The 16,603-nt window shown below is 52.2% G+C and overlaps 1 protein-coding gene across 1 annotated transcript in view; it reads right to left on the bottom strand.

The window, feature by feature from the left end:
• The window catches only part of LRP4 (LDL receptor related protein 4), a 46,950-nt gene that overhangs the window by 16,036 nt on the left and 14,311 nt on the right, over positions 1–16,603 (bottom strand). The window contains exons 3-25 of the mRNA XM_053923877.2: positions 15,512–15,628; positions 15,107–15,220; positions 14,627–14,743; positions 14,146–14,274; positions 13,802–13,921; positions 13,260–13,385; positions 12,529–12,654; positions 12,203–12,337; positions 11,679–11,804; positions 11,108–11,338; positions 10,115–10,271; positions 9,017–9,234; positions 8,705–8,881; positions 8,231–8,353; positions 6,313–6,521; positions 6,058–6,139; positions 5,160–5,265; positions 4,174–4,375; positions 2,524–2,713; positions 2,304–2,435; positions 1,352–1,492; positions 906–992; positions 628–799 (exon numbers count right to left, since the gene is read on the bottom strand). Coding sequence (XP_053779852.2) covers positions 628–799; positions 906–992; positions 1,352–1,492; positions 2,304–2,435; positions 2,524–2,713; positions 4,174–4,375; positions 5,160–5,265; positions 6,058–6,139; positions 6,313–6,521; positions 8,231–8,353; positions 8,705–8,881; positions 9,017–9,234; positions 10,115–10,271; positions 11,108–11,338; positions 11,679–11,804; positions 12,203–12,337; positions 12,529–12,654; positions 13,260–13,385; positions 13,802–13,921; positions 14,146–14,274; positions 14,627–14,743; positions 15,107–15,220; positions 15,512–15,628 — 3,337 coding nt within the window. The remainder of the gene's footprint in view (positions 1–627; positions 800–905; positions 993–1,351; positions 1,493–2,303; positions 2,436–2,523; positions 2,714–4,173; positions 4,376–5,159; positions 5,266–6,057; positions 6,140–6,312; positions 6,522–8,230; positions 8,354–8,704; positions 8,882–9,016; positions 9,235–10,114; positions 10,272–11,107; positions 11,339–11,678; positions 11,805–12,202; positions 12,338–12,528; positions 12,655–13,259; positions 13,386–13,801; positions 13,922–14,145; positions 14,275–14,626; positions 14,744–15,106; positions 15,221–15,511; positions 15,629–16,603) is intronic.

Here is a 16,603-nt window from a genome sequence, read left to right as displayed (position 1 = left end):
TACCAGCTGGTCATCCCCACAGCTCCTGCATACTGTAAGTACCCACAGGATGCCAACCCTGTGAAAAACATTTTACATGCAAAAAGGGGAGTTGTTGCTTCATGGGTACAGAGTTTCAGATTTGCAAGATGAAAGAAGTTCCAGATATCTGTGTCGCGATAGTATGAATACACGTCATACAACTGCACTTTACCCTGAAAAGTGGATAAGGTGGTAAATTTATGTTACTTTTTCTTCTACCGCGATTAAAGAAAAAGTATTTTCCATGTATTATCTCACTTGACCCTCACAAGAGTCACAAGCTATGCATTTTCACTATCATCTCCACTTACAGGTAAGGAAGCTGAAAATCAGAGAGGTTAACCACCAGCCTTAAAGTGACAGGCACAGCTAATAAATGGTGAAGAAATCTGAATTCTGTATTTCTGAGTCCCAGGTTCATGCTTTTAACCTCTACACTATGCTGCCACCCTGGAAGAAGTCGCAAGAGAATGGAACCGCCGCAGGGAGGTCAATGTCAGTGTTCCAGTGAAGCAGGCTTGCTCTCCACTGCCCACGTTCAGCCCGTCCACAGCCCCCGCCGGGCTGGCCCACCCTGCCGCCCTGCGTCACAGAGCCGGCTCTCACCCCATCTCGTGGTACAGTACAATGGCCCGGGGGCTGTCAAGATTCTGCCACACCAACACCTTCCGCATGGACCCGTCCAGGTTGCCCACTTCAATCCGGTTGGTTCCGGTGTCTGTCCAGTACACTTTCCGGCCAATGGCATCCACTGCGAGCCCATCTGTGGTTTGCAGCCCTGCAGGAAGTCAAGAGAGCACACTGGCTCCTGCCTTAAAACAGATGGGATATTTCCCCTGCTCCATAGCCGGACAGGTGGTCCCTGGGCTGGGAGCAAGGCCCACCTGTGGTGATGATGTCCTCATGCTGTGAACCATCCAGTTTGGCACGGCTGATCCTGTGCAGCGTGCTGTCTGACCAATATACTTTTCCTGGAAAGGGAAGGCTTGGCTCAGCCTGGACCCCCCACCCCCACAAAGGGACAGACACAGCTGACTCAGGCCCCGAGACAACAGGGCTGGTCAGCAAGCCCTGTACCCTGTAGCAGAGGAAATCAATAAATGTAGAAATGTCATATTAGGATAGCTCTTGGCAGAGAGGGAGAAATGGGCCAGAAACCACGCCCTTACAACCAAAGAGGAAGTGATGTAGAGACAGGAGCTAACACAGGGCCAGAGGAAATGGTGAGCCCCCAGGCTCTCACCAGGAGACAGAGAGGGTAGGAAAGAAAGGACGACAGTTGCTATGGGGCAGGGACAGAAGGCCTGGGGGAAAGGAGAGCCACACAGACCTTCTTGGGGATCCACTCCAATGGCAATGGTGTTCTTCATGGTAAGGTTGATTGGCACCACCACGTCGGCAAAATAAGGGATGTCCAAGGACACCGTGCGTATGTCTATCCTCCTGGCGAAGATGAGGAAACTATTCATGCCTGCCCAGGTGGGGAGAGAAGGAAAGAGGACAGTCACCCTAGCACAGCCATGAGGAGGACTTAGAGTACGGCAAACTGAAGTTCACGCTCGGGCTCTGTTAGACTCTAGTTGAGTGATCCTGGGCAACTTACTTAAACTGCATATCAATTTTACCATCTGTACAATGGGGACAATACCAAGGTGTCCGACAGAGACAGATCATGGGATTAAAAGAGATTATTATTTATAGACAGCAAGTCGAAGAGAACTTTTCCCTCAGCATGGAGGTGCAATTCACAGCTCCTTTCTAACTAAATTCTCTGGGAAGTTAGGGTTCCAATGCAGCCTACCAGGCAGCATCCCCTAGGGAGAAACACTGACTTCCAAAATTTGGGCAGCCAGGTCCTGCTACTGGGACACATGGATCAAGGTTATCACATAGCTTGTGCCAGTTGTACACTCATAAAAGGGCCTCCTCCAAGGGAAGTACCATTACACTGTAGCTATCATATATTTTAATATTTATTATGAGCGATTTGAGGCAGCTGGAACTAAAGTGACTTATTCTGACCAAATCAGGATATAAGTAAAGTGTCTGAGAAAGGAGCATCTTTTACGAATATGCATGAAGACGCCCTAAGGACAAGCTGGAGCCTGCCTCCAGTCTTGTCTCCCTGCTCCTCTGGTCCTCTGTCCTGGACCTCTCCCCTAAGCCTTAGAAGCACCAGGACTCACAGTTTCTCACACCACATTGATGTCCATCTACAGGGAAGGAAGAGAGCCACTGCCCATCCCTGAGAGGCTCTCTCCAGGTCTCATGCTTAGACTCACCTGGTGAACAGGTCTTGCCATCAGGCATCAGGTTGATGCCTGTGGGGCAGGTACAGCTGAAGCCGCTTGGATTTGGGGACCGAAGACACAAGTGGCTGCAGCCGCCATTCTCCACAGCACACGGCGTGGACACTGGGGAAGGAGCAGGAGAGGGGTCAACAGTGGGTACTAAGGCTGAGGGAGGCTGGGAAGAAGCCTGTGTGGGCCCAGGGCTGCTCACCGGGGGGCCGCCGGCGGTGGAAGACGTGGATGTCCATGAGGTTCTCCAAATTCTCCTGCAGGGTCTCCCGGTCTAGCCCCGTCAGCCGGTCAGCACTCTGGATACTCTTGGTCTGCCAGTCCGTCCAATAGATGCGCTCTCCGTAGAGGGTCAGCCCAAATGGGTGAGGGAGCTCGCTTCCAATCAGCACCTACCAGGGACCCAGCCCGTGTGTCATCCCCCAGCAAGATCCAACAGGACACAGCAGTGGCGGAGAGCTCAGGCGAGGAGTCAGAGTGCAGCTCTGCCACCACTGCCTGCTGTGTGACCTTGGTCCAGAGCTGGTTACAAAGCCTCTGAGCCTCCACCCGCCGATCTGTGATATGACTGTGATAATGCCTGGCTCCAAGGGTTGTGTGACGATTGTAAAAGATGTATTATTTATGTAATCTCAAAGTATCTCTGCGCAAATTGCTTATTAATTACAAAAGAGAAACAGCAGCGTTACAGTGGACACCCTTCATGATGCAGTTAATGTCACAGTCGTGGGACGAGCCAACATCTGTGCCTGCTGATGAGACACACTGAGAACTGAGGGCATGACTTCACTTAATGTATTGACAGTAGGCCTGCCCCCAATACATAACCTGAATCTAATCACAAGGAAATACCAGACAACGTAAGGAATATTCTACAGAACACCTGGCACTTGCTCTTTAAAAATACTAAGGTCAAGAAAGACACAGAAAGGCTGAGGCAGTATTCCCGATTCCAGATTGAAGAGATATGGTACTGAACACACTGTGATCTGGGATTGCATCCTGGACTACGATAGGAAAAGAAAAGCCGTAAAGGACATCATGGGGACAATTGCAGTGAGATTCAATATTGACTGTGGATTAGATAGTAACATTGTATGAATATTAAAAGTTCCTGATTTTTGCCCTGGCTGGTGTAGCTCAGTGGACTGAGTGTGGGCTGCAAACCAAAGGGTTGCTGGTTCAATTCCCAGTCGGGCGCATGCCTGGGTTGCGGGCCAAGTCCCCAGTTGTGGGTGTGTGAGAGGCAACCACACACCGATGTTTCTCTCCCTCTCTTTCTCCCTCCCGCCCCTTCTCTCTTAAAAACAAATAAATAAATAAAATCTTTAAAAAAAAAGTTTCTGATTTTGATCTTTGTATTGTGCTATGTAAGGCAATGCCCCCGTTCTTAGGGATTATGCGCTGGGATATTTTGGGGTCAAAGGCAGGATGTCTCCAATTTTATCTCTGATGGTTCAGAAAAATAACAGGGTGTGTGCATTGCAATAGAGTGAGAATGGTGTAACAATGTGGCAAAATGTCAGTTATTGGTTCTTCTGACTTTTCTTGCAACTTTTCTCTAAGTTTGACATTATACCAAAATAAACTATAACAAAAACAAATTGAGAGAGATCATGGTGCAATTAGTGTTCATTGCTGTGATTCCTGGGAAAGCCCTCGCACCCCAGCCCACAACCTGTTTCCTTTCATCATCAAACAGGGCTCTGGAGGGCAGCCACAGCCACAGAGAAACAGCACACGCCCCATGCTGGGTCACCCTCCGTCCCCTAGCTCCTGTCAGCTGCCAGCCAGGGAATGACGCCCCGGGGGCTGTCAGGGCTGCGGGAGGATGCCTTAGCACCACCCTTACCTTCCTCTTGCTGCCATCCAGTCCAGCAAACTCAATCGTCTTCATGCCGGCATCAGCCCAGTACAGCCGCTGGGACCCATAGTCAATGGCTAATCCATTGGGCCAGGTCAGACTGGAAGAGATGATGACCTGGCGGCCCGAGGCATCCATGCCAGCTCTTTCAATCTTGGGGCTCGCACCCCAGTCAGTCCAATACATGTACCTGGGCAGAGACAAGGGAGGTCTTACAAGCCTTCCTGTTAACACCCAGTGGGGACTCAGAGTACCCAGGGTTTCTGCCTGCAGTGGCTGCCCCAGCTTCCTGTCTCAGTCCCCAGCCTGGGTTCAGAGCTGTCTGGAGGGTCTGTATCTTCTATCACTACCAAAAGTCACTGAGGGTCTTAATACAGGCAGAGCCCATGGCTCAAGGAGTGCTCAGCAAATTAGGCCTATTTGGGGATAAAGAAAGAGGGGAAGGGGGGGGGATGGGGAATAGGAAATGTTCCCTCACTAGATAGGTTAAATAACTATAGTACAGAATTTTATGTAACCAATAAGAACAATATATAAATCTATTTAGCATTCATAACCAAGTGGAAAGACATCCGAGGCATATAGTCACATGAAAAAACTAAGTTACAAAGCAGCATGACATTGTTATAAAACCAAGCCCCCCTCCACCATCAAATGTATATATAGAAACATAGAGGGAAAATATGGAAAAAATACCCTCAACTGTTAACGATGGTTACTGCTGAAAAGTGAGATTACAGGGAGTCTTTACTTTCCATTAAAAAAAAAAAGGAAAAGAAGAGAAGAAAGAAAACATGTAAAGGTCTCCTTGTCCACTGAGGAGACAGGGTTGTCACCGTGCTCTGTGGTTTCCACAGCAGCCCCCGCTGCCTGGTGCGCCTGGAAGAACTGGCTGCTGTCTCTGCCTTCGACTCCCTGCCAGCACTCAGGTCTGGAAGGTGCGTGGAGCCCACTCCATAGGGGCAGGTACTCACCCGCCCATGGGTTCCACCACAATGTCTCGGGGACGATCAAGGTTCTCCCAGATGAGTACTGTCCTCATGCTGCCATCTGTGTTGGCCACTTCAATCCGATCTGTCCCTGGCAAGAAGCAGGGGACAAAGATATTAACTCTAGTCTCAGCCATTCACCCTCTTATCTTCCACGCCCAGCACAGCGCCCGGCATGCAGTAGGTGCTCAAGAAATACTTTGCGGTAGATGTCGTTTTAGTGAATTGAATTTTGAGGAGGAATTCAAGGAAGTGATCAGTTGCATTTCTTTGAAGAACAAGACTTTCCCAACCCAAGCAGCCCACTCCATCCTGTCATTTCAAGGCAATGCTTCCCAAACTCCAGTGTGCATCAGAATCAGGAGAGCTTGTTAACTGACCCTAACCCTTGGGATTAGGGTCAGTTAACAAGCAAGGATTCTGACGCAGCAGATCAAGGGTAGGGCCCAAGAACTGCATTTCTAACAAGTTCCCAGGTAACGTTGCTGCTGCTGGTCCAGGGACCACACTTTCAGCAGCTCTGGTTTAAGGCATTCCCCTCGCCTCTCCCACTCACCCGGCTAATAGAAAATGTCTGTTTTACCAAGACAGTGATGGAAGAAAAATCAAAGGGCGCAGTTTCCTTATGTGAAATGCCTCAAAACATTCTCAAGCATCAGCTACCTAGCACAAGTAGCTGCCATTTGATTGGCAAATGACAAACCATCAGATGGGAGCTAGCTTCAGCTCTGCAGCAGCCCCACCACTCCTGACCTACCAAGGGTCCCTACTTTGGGTCAAGATAAAAGTGGTCTGAGAGGGGCACTGGGCTCCTTCTATCTGCGGCCAGGATTTTAAATAAGAGGAGTACTGGAGCGCCAGGCCACGGCTGCCCTGCACATACCTGCATCTGTCCAGTACAGCTTGTTGGTGACCCAATCAATGGCCAGGCCTGCTGGACTCTCCAAACTGGTATCCACCACCACCTGGACAGGAAACAAAGCTCTATCACCATCTGAACTTGCATCCCAGCTCTGGGGCCTAAACTTCACCAATTCTCGGGCTGGGAAAAGGATGGGAAGCCCTTACCCAGGAGAGGGAGGACCCCACCCCTTAATCACTGCCCTCCCCGAGGGCCTGGGCCCACACTGGGCCCTACCTCCTGTCCTGTTCCATCCCACTTGGCCCTGCTGATGGTGTCAGTGCTGACATCTGTCCAGTACACGTGGTCATCCCGGGAGTCCCAGTCAAGGGCCACAGCACTGCGCACGTCAGCCAGTGGGATGACATCGTCGGACAGGTCCTCTGTGTCGAAGCTGATCCGACGGATGTCCATCCTTCGGGCAAAAAGCAGGAACTTGTCAAGACCTGATCAAAGGCCGAAAGGGGTCTTCTTTTAATGCTCTAAATCCAATAACGGTGACAGACACAGATGCTCACCTACGTGACATCTGGTTCAACCACACCTCCTGGGATCTGGTGCCCTTTGTCCCCTACTCTTCTCACCTCAGGCCCCCTTTGAGCACCAGGCAGCCCGCGCTGGCAGAATCAGACTTTGGGATCAAACGAAAATGGATTCTCCCCAGGGCCCAGAAGTGCATCCTGTTTAAGTGTCTGTCAGCTTCATCTGTCAACTGTTCTCACCTCTTTCTTTGCTCCACCTCCTCCAGTGCCCTGGCCAGGCCACTGCTGACCCCCACCCACCTCCACCTGTCTGGATCCCCCGTCTGCGGAAAGGCTCCAGCTGATGCCGCTCCATCATCTATATCCCTTCCTCTCGTTCTCCACTGTAGTCAATAGTGACTGTTCATTGAGCACTTACTCCATGCCAGGCACTGGGCTTGGTCGGTGCTTTTCTTGCCTCGTCTCCTCTACCCTCATAGCAACTCTTAGTGGTTCATGTTATTCTTATTCTCATTTTCTAGATGAGCAACCCTGAGGCTCAGAGAGGTCAAGTAACCTGTGGGAGATGCCATGGCTACAAAATACCGGAGCTGGGATTTGAACTCAGGTCTGACTCCAGAGAAGAAGCTCTGGCCACGTCCTTATACAACTTCTTCCTAGCTTGCTGTTTTTCCACCCCCTGCCCCTCTTCTGGTCTGTCTGAAGGTTTCCCACTATACTTTTCTGCCTGGAAAGGCACTTCCTACCTAACTTTACTATCTTCTTTTAAGATCTGGGGAACCTTTAAGGGGAAGCTCCTAGGGAAACCTCTTGCACCTCACTCAGACAATCAGGAAGAGCTGGGCACAAAAGAATGCAAGGAAACTGGGTTTTCAATCAATGTGTGTTGAATAAACATCACCTTTGTTCCTCTGAATAATTTCCTTCCTCTCTGGGAAGGACCCAGATCCCAAGAGAAATTTGATTTTAGCCAGAGATAAGAACGTCAGTGGACACGGGGTGGAAAGGGAAGCTGCTGATGTCTGAGGAATTACCCCAGGCCCCTTGCTGGTGATGCCAGATGCCTGCATCACTCCTCTCTGGACTACTCCTAGGAAAAGTCACCTGTGGCTCTGAGCTAGACAGGGCCGCCCTCTTAAGGCAATGCCCTTGCAAGAGCTTAAAGGAAGACAAAGTAGCGGTTCAAGGAGTGACCGGGAAATCCCCACTGTCTTTTGCCACTAGGCACAAATTTATCCAGGGCCTGTGTATACCAAGCATCATCAGAAGTCCTAACCTTGGCTCTATGGTTTAGGGGCTGAAAGATAGTCTTTAACAGGGTGAGGTGAAAGGGAAAGAGGTAGGAAACCATTCCCCTGCTTTCTAGAAGGGTCTGGAACCCTCTGGCTGCCTACAGAAAAAGCAGTCTACCTGGTAAAATGATAAAGAAGCCTGGTGGCAGGTGTCCATGCTTGACTGGGTGTTGTCACTGAACTTTTAGCAACTACTCCCGGGGCCTCAGCCCTCAACTCTGATCTAGGAGCCCTTGGCTTCATCCGTCCTTCCTCTCCAGGGGCTACCTGAGGAGCCTGGCTCCTCCCCACAATAGGTAATCCCTCAAATTCATATCCCTGTTCCTTCCACCCACCCTCACAAGGCACATCCACTGAGGCAGGTGCCCCAGACCCACTTACTCTGGGCACAGGCGTGGCTGCTGATCTTGCGGAAGCCAGTGGGGCAGGCACAGGTATAGTTCTGGCCACTGGGCAGACACAGGTGGGTGCAGCCTCCATTGTTGTCCCCACAGCGGTTTTTCCCTGCTCAAAAAGCCCAGAGCAAGAGGGTCAGGTAAGACTAAAGGTGGGCCCAGGGCTAGGGGTTTAGCTATGGTGTGAGCTCCCTGGAGGGAGGAACTACGTCTTATTATTTTTTATGTCAGTCCCAGCTGACACACGTGACACATAGGAGATGCTCTATAACCGCCTGCATGAATCGGATGGGGACAGTGGATCTCAATGTTGTACCACCCTAAATGTCCAGCAGAGGGAGAGATTAGCCCATGTCAGTGCCAACCTCAAATTTCCTGGCCAGAAATGATGGAAAATGTGACAGGTGTAGGGAAGATTCTCAGAGGCACCAGAGGCTCACCAGGTGGGCAGTTTTTTTACCTGCAGGCTGGCGCTGGGGGTGCAAGGTGTGGATGTCCATGGGGAAGTGGAGTTTGTTACGAATGATCTCCTGGTTCTTGCCAGTAAATTTGTTGGCACTATTGATGCTCTTGGTGTGCCAGTCTGTCCAGTACAGGCTGTCTTCAAACACCGTGATGGCAAAGGGGTGTGGGAGCCCTGGGGAAAGTCCAAGAGGACCACCGTCCAGACGTGGCCTACCTGGCCCTGCCCAAATCTCACCCTCTGCCACGGCTCTGGGGGTCCAGCATGCGGAAAGGAGGATAGGGATGGAGAGCAGAGGCAGTGCCTCACCCTGGCTAATGACAGCCTTGCGGTGACTCCCATCTAGATTGGCCCTCTCGATGACATGGTGCTTAGCATCCACCCAGTACATGCGATGCCCGGCGTAGTCAATGGTGAGGCCGTTGGGCCAGAAGAGATGGGTATCGGCGATGATGCGGCGTCCAGACCCATCCATGCTAGAGGCTTCGATGCGGGGGGTGTTGCCCCAATCAGTCCAGTAAATGGTACTAGGAGGAGGGAAAAGGATGCTGAGCGCCAGTAGAGGGAGGACAGGTAACGGGGACGGTAAACAGGCAAGGGGTGCGCATGCAGTTAGCGCCAGCTGATAGGGGATACATCTTGTTTGGTCAGAGAGTGTTTTGAACTGTTTTAATTTAAGTGTCTCTGGACAGCATTTATTTATTGAACAATTTCTTTTTGCAACATCTGCTATGGGCAGGACACTATCTTAGGCGCTGAGAGTACAGCAGGGAACAGCAGACAAACATTCCAACCCCTGCGGAATCGACAATCTAATGTTATATTAGGAAAGGCACTTTATTCTTTGTCATAATCTCCACCGCCACCTTCTGTCGTTTATACACGCACACGAACACACACACTTTCTAAGGCAGCTGACCTAGGACTGCAGGGTCTCAGCGGACACTCCCTTCAATGGACTGCATTGAATTTTTAAAAACCAGAGGCTAACACCTTCCATTTCAGGAGACTTTTCTTCCAATAATAAAATTATTATCAATTAGCTCAACCTCATGAGCTACTAATAAAAATACTAAACCCTACAACTTATCTGATGTGTATTACACCATTTAAATGTCATCGTCTCATCTAGTCTTCACACAGCTAAGCGGTAGGTATGTTTTTTTATCACCGATGTAGAGATGTAGACATGAGTACATGGAGGCAGAGAGAGACTAACCAATGAGCCTAAGGCCACACAGCCAGGTACTGTGGAGCCAGGACTGAAACCCAGGTGGGCCTGGGTGCAGAGCCCATGCTGTGGACACCACACTGTGAAGATGCTCCCCAACAGGGTTTGGCCCAAGTGGCCTGGGGACTGTCCCTAGAGGTTGCAAGAGGGATTTAGGAACTTAAGACACAACTCACCCCTCCATGGGGTGCAAGGCAATAGCCCGAGGCTTCTCAAGGTTCTGCCAAAGCAGCACCTTCCGGTGAGCCCCATCCAGGTTGGCCACCTCAATCCTTGATGTCCCTGAGTCGGTCCAGTACAGTTTGTCATGGACCCAATCCACAGCCAGGCCTCCTGGTGGAAAGAGTCAGTGGGAAATTGTCAGGGATTCAGCCCGCGTTCTTCTGTGCCATGGTAACAAGAGCAAACTCTGGCACAAAGCAGCTTCTTGGGTTAGGCAGTGTTCTAACCATCTCATACACACACAACAACTCTGTGAGCGAGGCGCTATAACCTCATGAGGATGAAGAAACTGAAACCCAGAAAAGTCAGGTAACTGACCCAGGCCACGCACTTCCTCCTCTCAGTCAACCCTACTCCTCTCCCTGAATTCTGGCGCCCTGACCACACGGCGGGTCCTCTGCTGGACTGGCTCAGGGGTTTGCAAATTGCAGCTTAGGGTTTTGCAAAGGCACTTCAAAAGTTCCATAATTTGAGTCAACTGTGCTCAATACTGAATTTCAACCCACTTCACATGCTCATAGACTGGCCCAAGACCGCAAAGTAAGCTGTGGTTTTTTCATCTGTAAACATTTGGATATATTTATTTGAGTTGATCAGGATATTCTTAATTCTAAGCAATCAAAACAAAATTCAGAATTAAGCCAGATGGAAAGGCTGATAGAGAAGTGTAACTGCCTTCCATATAGCTCTGATTTCAAATGATTGTCTTCATCAAAGTGGTCTCATTATTCTAACTCATTGAGCTCAATAACAAGCAAATGATACAAATCAGAACTTGTAAAATTAATGTATACTAACAAATGCTATCCATATTATCTCCATCCAAGGTTTTGCCAGAAGAAAAAGATGTTCTGTTGCCTAAGGTTTGCAAACCTCTAGCCTGACCCTTCCCTGGTGGCTCTGCACATGGTGTGGCCCTACCCCACCCCACGAGCCTGGCTCCCTACCTGGGCTCTCAAGCCCTGTAGACACAACCTCCTCCACATTGCTGCCATTGAGGTTGGCCCGCAGAATCCGGTCCAGGGTGACATCTGACCAGAAGACAAGCTCGCGCCGGTGATGGAAATCCAGGGCAATGGCATTCTCCAGGTTGTTGAGCAGCAGCGTGTATTCGGAACGGTGCGGTAGCACCTGGCGGATGTCGATGCGATTGGCGAACAGTAGCACAGGCTCCGGCCCTGGGACGTGGCACAGAAATGGGGCCCCACTGGACTCCAGAGCCGCACCCTCAGCATGCAGCCCAGCTTCTAGGCTAACAGGGCCCCTGGCCTATTAGGGCATGTCCCAAGCTGCTGGCATCAGTACTAGAATGTGGGAATTTCTAAAGTATACTCCCCTAGTCCAGCCCACCACACCCCACCCCAGCAGAGCTTTTTGTGGGGCCCAGAATGCACCTTGTGCTCCGTTTTCCTGAGATGAAAATCTTTCTAGCTCTCAGCAAACTGCTGAGGACCGGAGCACCCGGCTCTCTCCACAGGCAGACCTCTGCCCACCCTGCCACATATGAACACCCCTTACCCAGAGCCTTGCAGCTGCGCCGGTCGGGCCGGAGTTCGTAGCCTGCCTCGCACCAGCACTGGAAAGCCCCTTCGCTGTTCGTGCAGCCCTGGCTGCAGTACCCTTCCTCGGCACATTCATTCACATCTGCGGGGACCGGGCAGGTCAGGAGCTCCTTCTTCTGCCATCCTCACACCTCTACTCCCTGGCTGACTAGCTGCTTTCCTGCCCACATTCCCATCTATTTCCCAGACCCAGTGGGAAGGCTAGATAACAAGCCGTTAAGGCTTCAAAGTCATGCACACCTGGGCTGGAATCCCAACATTGCTATTCGCCAGCTCTGTGGCCTTCAATAAATTACCCAACCTCTCTGAGCTTTAGTTTCCCCACGTGTGAAATGGAGGGGACAGTCTGTACCTCCTAGGATTATTGTGATGATGAAATGAGGTTATGTCTGTCAAATGCCTGACCCATAGGGAACACAGCTGCCTGTCTGCCGCCCCTGCCCAGCATCCTGGCCCTCCTCCAAACCAAGCCCAGCTCACCCTGGCACATGTGCCCGTCCTCTGTGAGCCGGTAGCCTGTGTGGCAGGTACACTGCACTGCCCCCCGCACCATCTGGCACTTCTGGGCACAGCCACCGTTGTTCACATTGCAGTTCTCCGCACCCGTCCGGGGCCCTGTGCCAGCCAAGCCAGAGATGGGAGCTGAGCCCAGAATCCTCCCCCAGACAGCCAACTTGGCATTCCACCTGGACCACGAAGAACAGCTCCCGGGGCTGCTCAAGTCCCTGGGGAGGATTCTTTTTGAACTGTATGGGTGGGGTTCAGCCACAAACCATGGGCCAGGCCCGCCCACTGGGGACACTCACGGCAGTTCTGCTGTGGGCTTTCGTCACTGTTGTCACCACAGTCATTGACCCCATTGCACAGCTTCCTCTGGCCGATGCAGCGCCCATTCCAACACAGGAACTGGTCCGAGGCACACTGGGGGCTTCCTAGCAAAGGAGGGAGGGAAGGTAGAAGGGAGGCAGAGTCCGGTCACAGCAGGGCAGGGCTTAGGTCAACAAAAGGATGGGAGCCTGTCATTTTCTAAGGCAAGCTGGAGACAGATGAGACTCAAGGTGGGAGGGTCAGGGTCCAAGCCAGGAAACAGCTCAGACAGGGCTGGCTGAGTGTTTGCGTTCACTTTCTCCCCAGGACACCACAGTGGATGGTGAGGGATATAGGACAGAGTGAGAGAGTGCTTCCATGCGCCTAGCACCCAGAGCGGCCAGGGCAGTGGGCACGGGGGCTGTCAGCCACGGAGAGCAGTCCTTGCTCCCTAGGCTGGAGCAACAGGCGCCGGCTGTGTGTGAGTTGGAATGTGACAGGCAACGGAAACCCACAGCCCAGACATTGTGTTACAGGCCATAAGGCTGCAGGCCAATAAATACACCTGGATTTGACACTGCTACCTGGAAAGGCAGGGAAAATCCAGACCATGAGCAGGAGTGACTAAAGCATCACCTTGGCCCAACTGAAAAGGCAGCAGTGACACCTTCTTTCCTCTTGACCCCAATTATAGACTAAAGGGTCTGGGGGAACCCCTGGGAGACTCTACCTGTGTTCTCACAGTTCTCTTCATCGCTGTTGTCCGCACAGTCGTCCTCCCCATCACAGCGCCAGGACAGACGGACACAGCGGCCTGACCGACAGCGGAACTGTTCAGCTGTGCACATTGAGGTAGCTGGCAAAGCAAAGGCCTAATAAAAGGCTGGCCCCATTTCAGCCCAAAGCACCACCCGCCACCCAGAAGCACACTTTATGCCAGCACCCACGCTGCTGTTCTTGACACCAGTGTCCTGGCTGGTCTATGGGGCATCTCTGTGTGAATTAGAAAAAGGTGCCCTTTTCTCAAGATACTTTACTGCCACCTGCTGGAAAGCCGCCATGGTGACTATATAAATCTATGCATCACAGAATGTATGTCTACTACGTGACTGGCGTCCCTTTGGACATAGCACCCTGTGCAGTGCACAACCCACACAACTGTACTCGGTGATCGTGTCCCATCTGCCTGCATGCTTTGTTGGTGGTGGCCTCCTCGGCTCCACGAGCCCTTTCCTGCCCCAGCTCAGACCTTCAGCCCTGACCCCCACTCACTGCAGTTGCGCTCATCAGATTGGTCATCACAGTCTGCGTCGCCATCGCAGCGCCAGCCGGCGTTGATGCACAGGCCACTGTCACACATGAACTCCCCAGAGCGGCAGGGCTGGTGGGAGGCTGGGGAAACACATTGAGCTTCTGTCTCTAGCTAGTCTGTGCATGCTGTCCCGTAGCGGACCAGAAAGCCATGGCCCTAGCACCCTGGCTCTTCCATCTCTGCCCAAGAAGGACCAGGGAATCCAGAAAGGCCTCCTCTGTGCTCCTGCCCCAGCTGGCACCTGTGCCTGGCCAACCCAGCCTGGCCTCTTCCCCTCCTCCACCCAGCTGGCTACAGCACTCACAGCAGTCAGACTCGTCCGACCAGTCTCCGCAGTCATCATCGCCATCACAGTGGTAGATGTCGAGGATGCAGCGGCCGTAGGCACACTGGAACTCTTCCAGGTTGCAGGGGGGCGCAGGCACTGCTGAGGCTGGATGGGCCGGCAGGGGTGGGGAGGGGCATACACTCAGGCCTGGGCAGAGGAGAGGGGCCCCCGACTCCTCCAAGGGGCAGGATGCTCAGGCAGGGTGCCTTCCTCAAGTGAGAGGTCACCAGGTTGCATAGAAGGTGGTCCTTGTAGACCCCCATATTCAGGCAGACCAAAGCGGGGCCTCCCTTTCCATCTGGGGAACCTGCTTCCACCCAGAGCTCAGCCTAGGAGGAGCTGCTTCTTAAGAACCCACCCTCCACTCTAGAAGCACTCCTCGGCCTGGCCCTTCGCCCCTGCAAGGCAGCCCTCTGCCCCACCCCAGCCCAGCAGCCTGAGGTCTGGGGCCACTCACGACAGCTCTCCTCATCGGAGCCATCTTTGCAGTCGGTGTCGCCGTCACAGTACCAGTGCTCGGCAATACAGCTTCCATCACTGCAGCGGAATTCCTTGTCTGAGCACTTGCGCATGTCTGGGGGAGGCAACGGGACAGCCATCCTGAGGGAGCCCTGCAAGCAACCTTCCTCACAGCCTGCCTGACTCCCGCCCTCTCTGGCCTGGGGGCTCTGACCCAGCTGGCAAGACACCCCAGATTCGGTGCAGGCTCTCCAGGGAAAGGTGAGGCCCCGAAGAGACTGGGCAGCAGGCTCCTGCTCCACGATTGTCGTGGGCCTGGGCTGCTCTGTCCCTCCTGCCTTCCTCCAGCTGCTCCACACAGACACATAGACACTTGGCCAGTTCAAGGTTTGAGAGGTGCTGGGGTCATTGCTGTGCTCTCCTGCCATGGCCAGGCCATCCACCAGCCACCCTGTCTGCCTCCCAGGGCACCACTCACCACACTGCTCATCACTGTTGTCCCCACAGTCGTTGTCACCATCACAGTGCCACAGGCTCCGGATGCAGTAGCCATTCTGGCAGGGGAACTCATCCTCCTCGCACTCCCGGGGGGCTGTGGGCACAGAGCGGTCAGGCTGCGCAGGCGGTGGGGGCAAGTGCCTGGGAGCCCAACAGGGAGCCTGGCCGGGCAAAGTAGTCCGGCAGCTGCGAGGCTGCAGGCAGGATCTGCCGAAGGTGCTGTCCCATGGGGTGGGGGAGGGCCTTATCTGACCACTAGGGGAGGTGAAAGGACAGGACCAAGAGCTGAAGACCCAAAGGCTGATGGGGGTCTGGGGACATCACTTTTCTGACTGAAAATCCCTTCACCACAGAACCTGACAGAACCCGCCTGGCCCACACTCACGACAGTCCTGCTCGTCCGAGTCATCCTCACAGTCGTTGTCCCCGTCGCACACCCAGGAGCGGCGGATGCACTTGCCATTGTCACAGTGAAAGTCAAGAGGGGAGCAGGTGGGCAGCACTGAGTCCCAGAAAGAGAAGGAAAAAGGGAATCAGTGCGGTATACTTAAGCAGGCAGGCTCACCAGGCTGTCTGAATTAGGTCCTCCTTCGGATTCCTGCGTCTGCCCCCAGCTGGCAGAGAAGCAAAGCAGAAACTGTAGCGAAGAAGTGAGAGTATTAGCAGGTGGTGAGGAGTTCACTAGGTAGAACAGCCCAAGGAGTTCAAACCCACTAAGAAAGCAGTAAGAAACACATGAGCAAGTGAAAGAAATGTATTTTTTTCCTTTCCTCTTGTTCAATAATGATCAGCACATCTCAGCTCAATTTCCAGTCCTAGAACTCATTACTATCGCATCGAGCAAGTCAGTTCCTCCCTCCGAGCTGCAGGTTCTTCGACCCTACAATGGGGGCAATTATACTCCACTCGCAGAGGCCTTTGGAGACAATGCTCGTGAACACGTTACATGAAAGTGAGCCATTTAACATCATCGCAATTAGCCGAAATGGTTCGGGTTAATAAGGTCCAGGTTGTAGCTTCGTTCTCATTAGACTAATTAGCCACCCTCAGATGCAGGTGCTGCAGGTTGCACCCCTAAACCCAGACAACTGACTCAGCAGTGGAATTTCTATACATCCAAGACGGGGCCCTCTAGCCTGCAGTTCATATGTTATTACGCTAGAGGAAAAGAGAGACTTGAAGAGAATATAAGGTTTCTTACAAAGTTTGTGTTATTAAAAATATGTGATTATACAGAATATTAATACAAGAAAAATAATCTGCATTCGTACATAGCACGCACATTAAGAAGTACCAACATGCAGAACGAATACACAAACACATACCCACTTAAGTACAGACAGCTCTATTTATAGAGACAACCTGTAGTTTCAAGGCTTGTTTCAAAGTTACTGGACTTTGAAACATGCATGGAAACTTGGGAAACACATAAGGGTTGGAGCCCCATATATTGTGAGGAAACCACCCATCTGTCATA

The sequence above is a fragment of the Desmodus rotundus genome, chromosome 5, assembly GCF_022682495.2.
Source record: "Desmodus rotundus isolate HL8 chromosome 5, HLdesRot8A.1, whole genome shotgun sequence".
NCBI lineage: Eukaryota > Metazoa > Chordata > Mammalia > Chiroptera > Phyllostomidae > Desmodus > Desmodus rotundus.
Note: the sequence above shows the minus strand (reverse complement) of the source record. Positions and strands in the feature narration are given on the sequence as shown.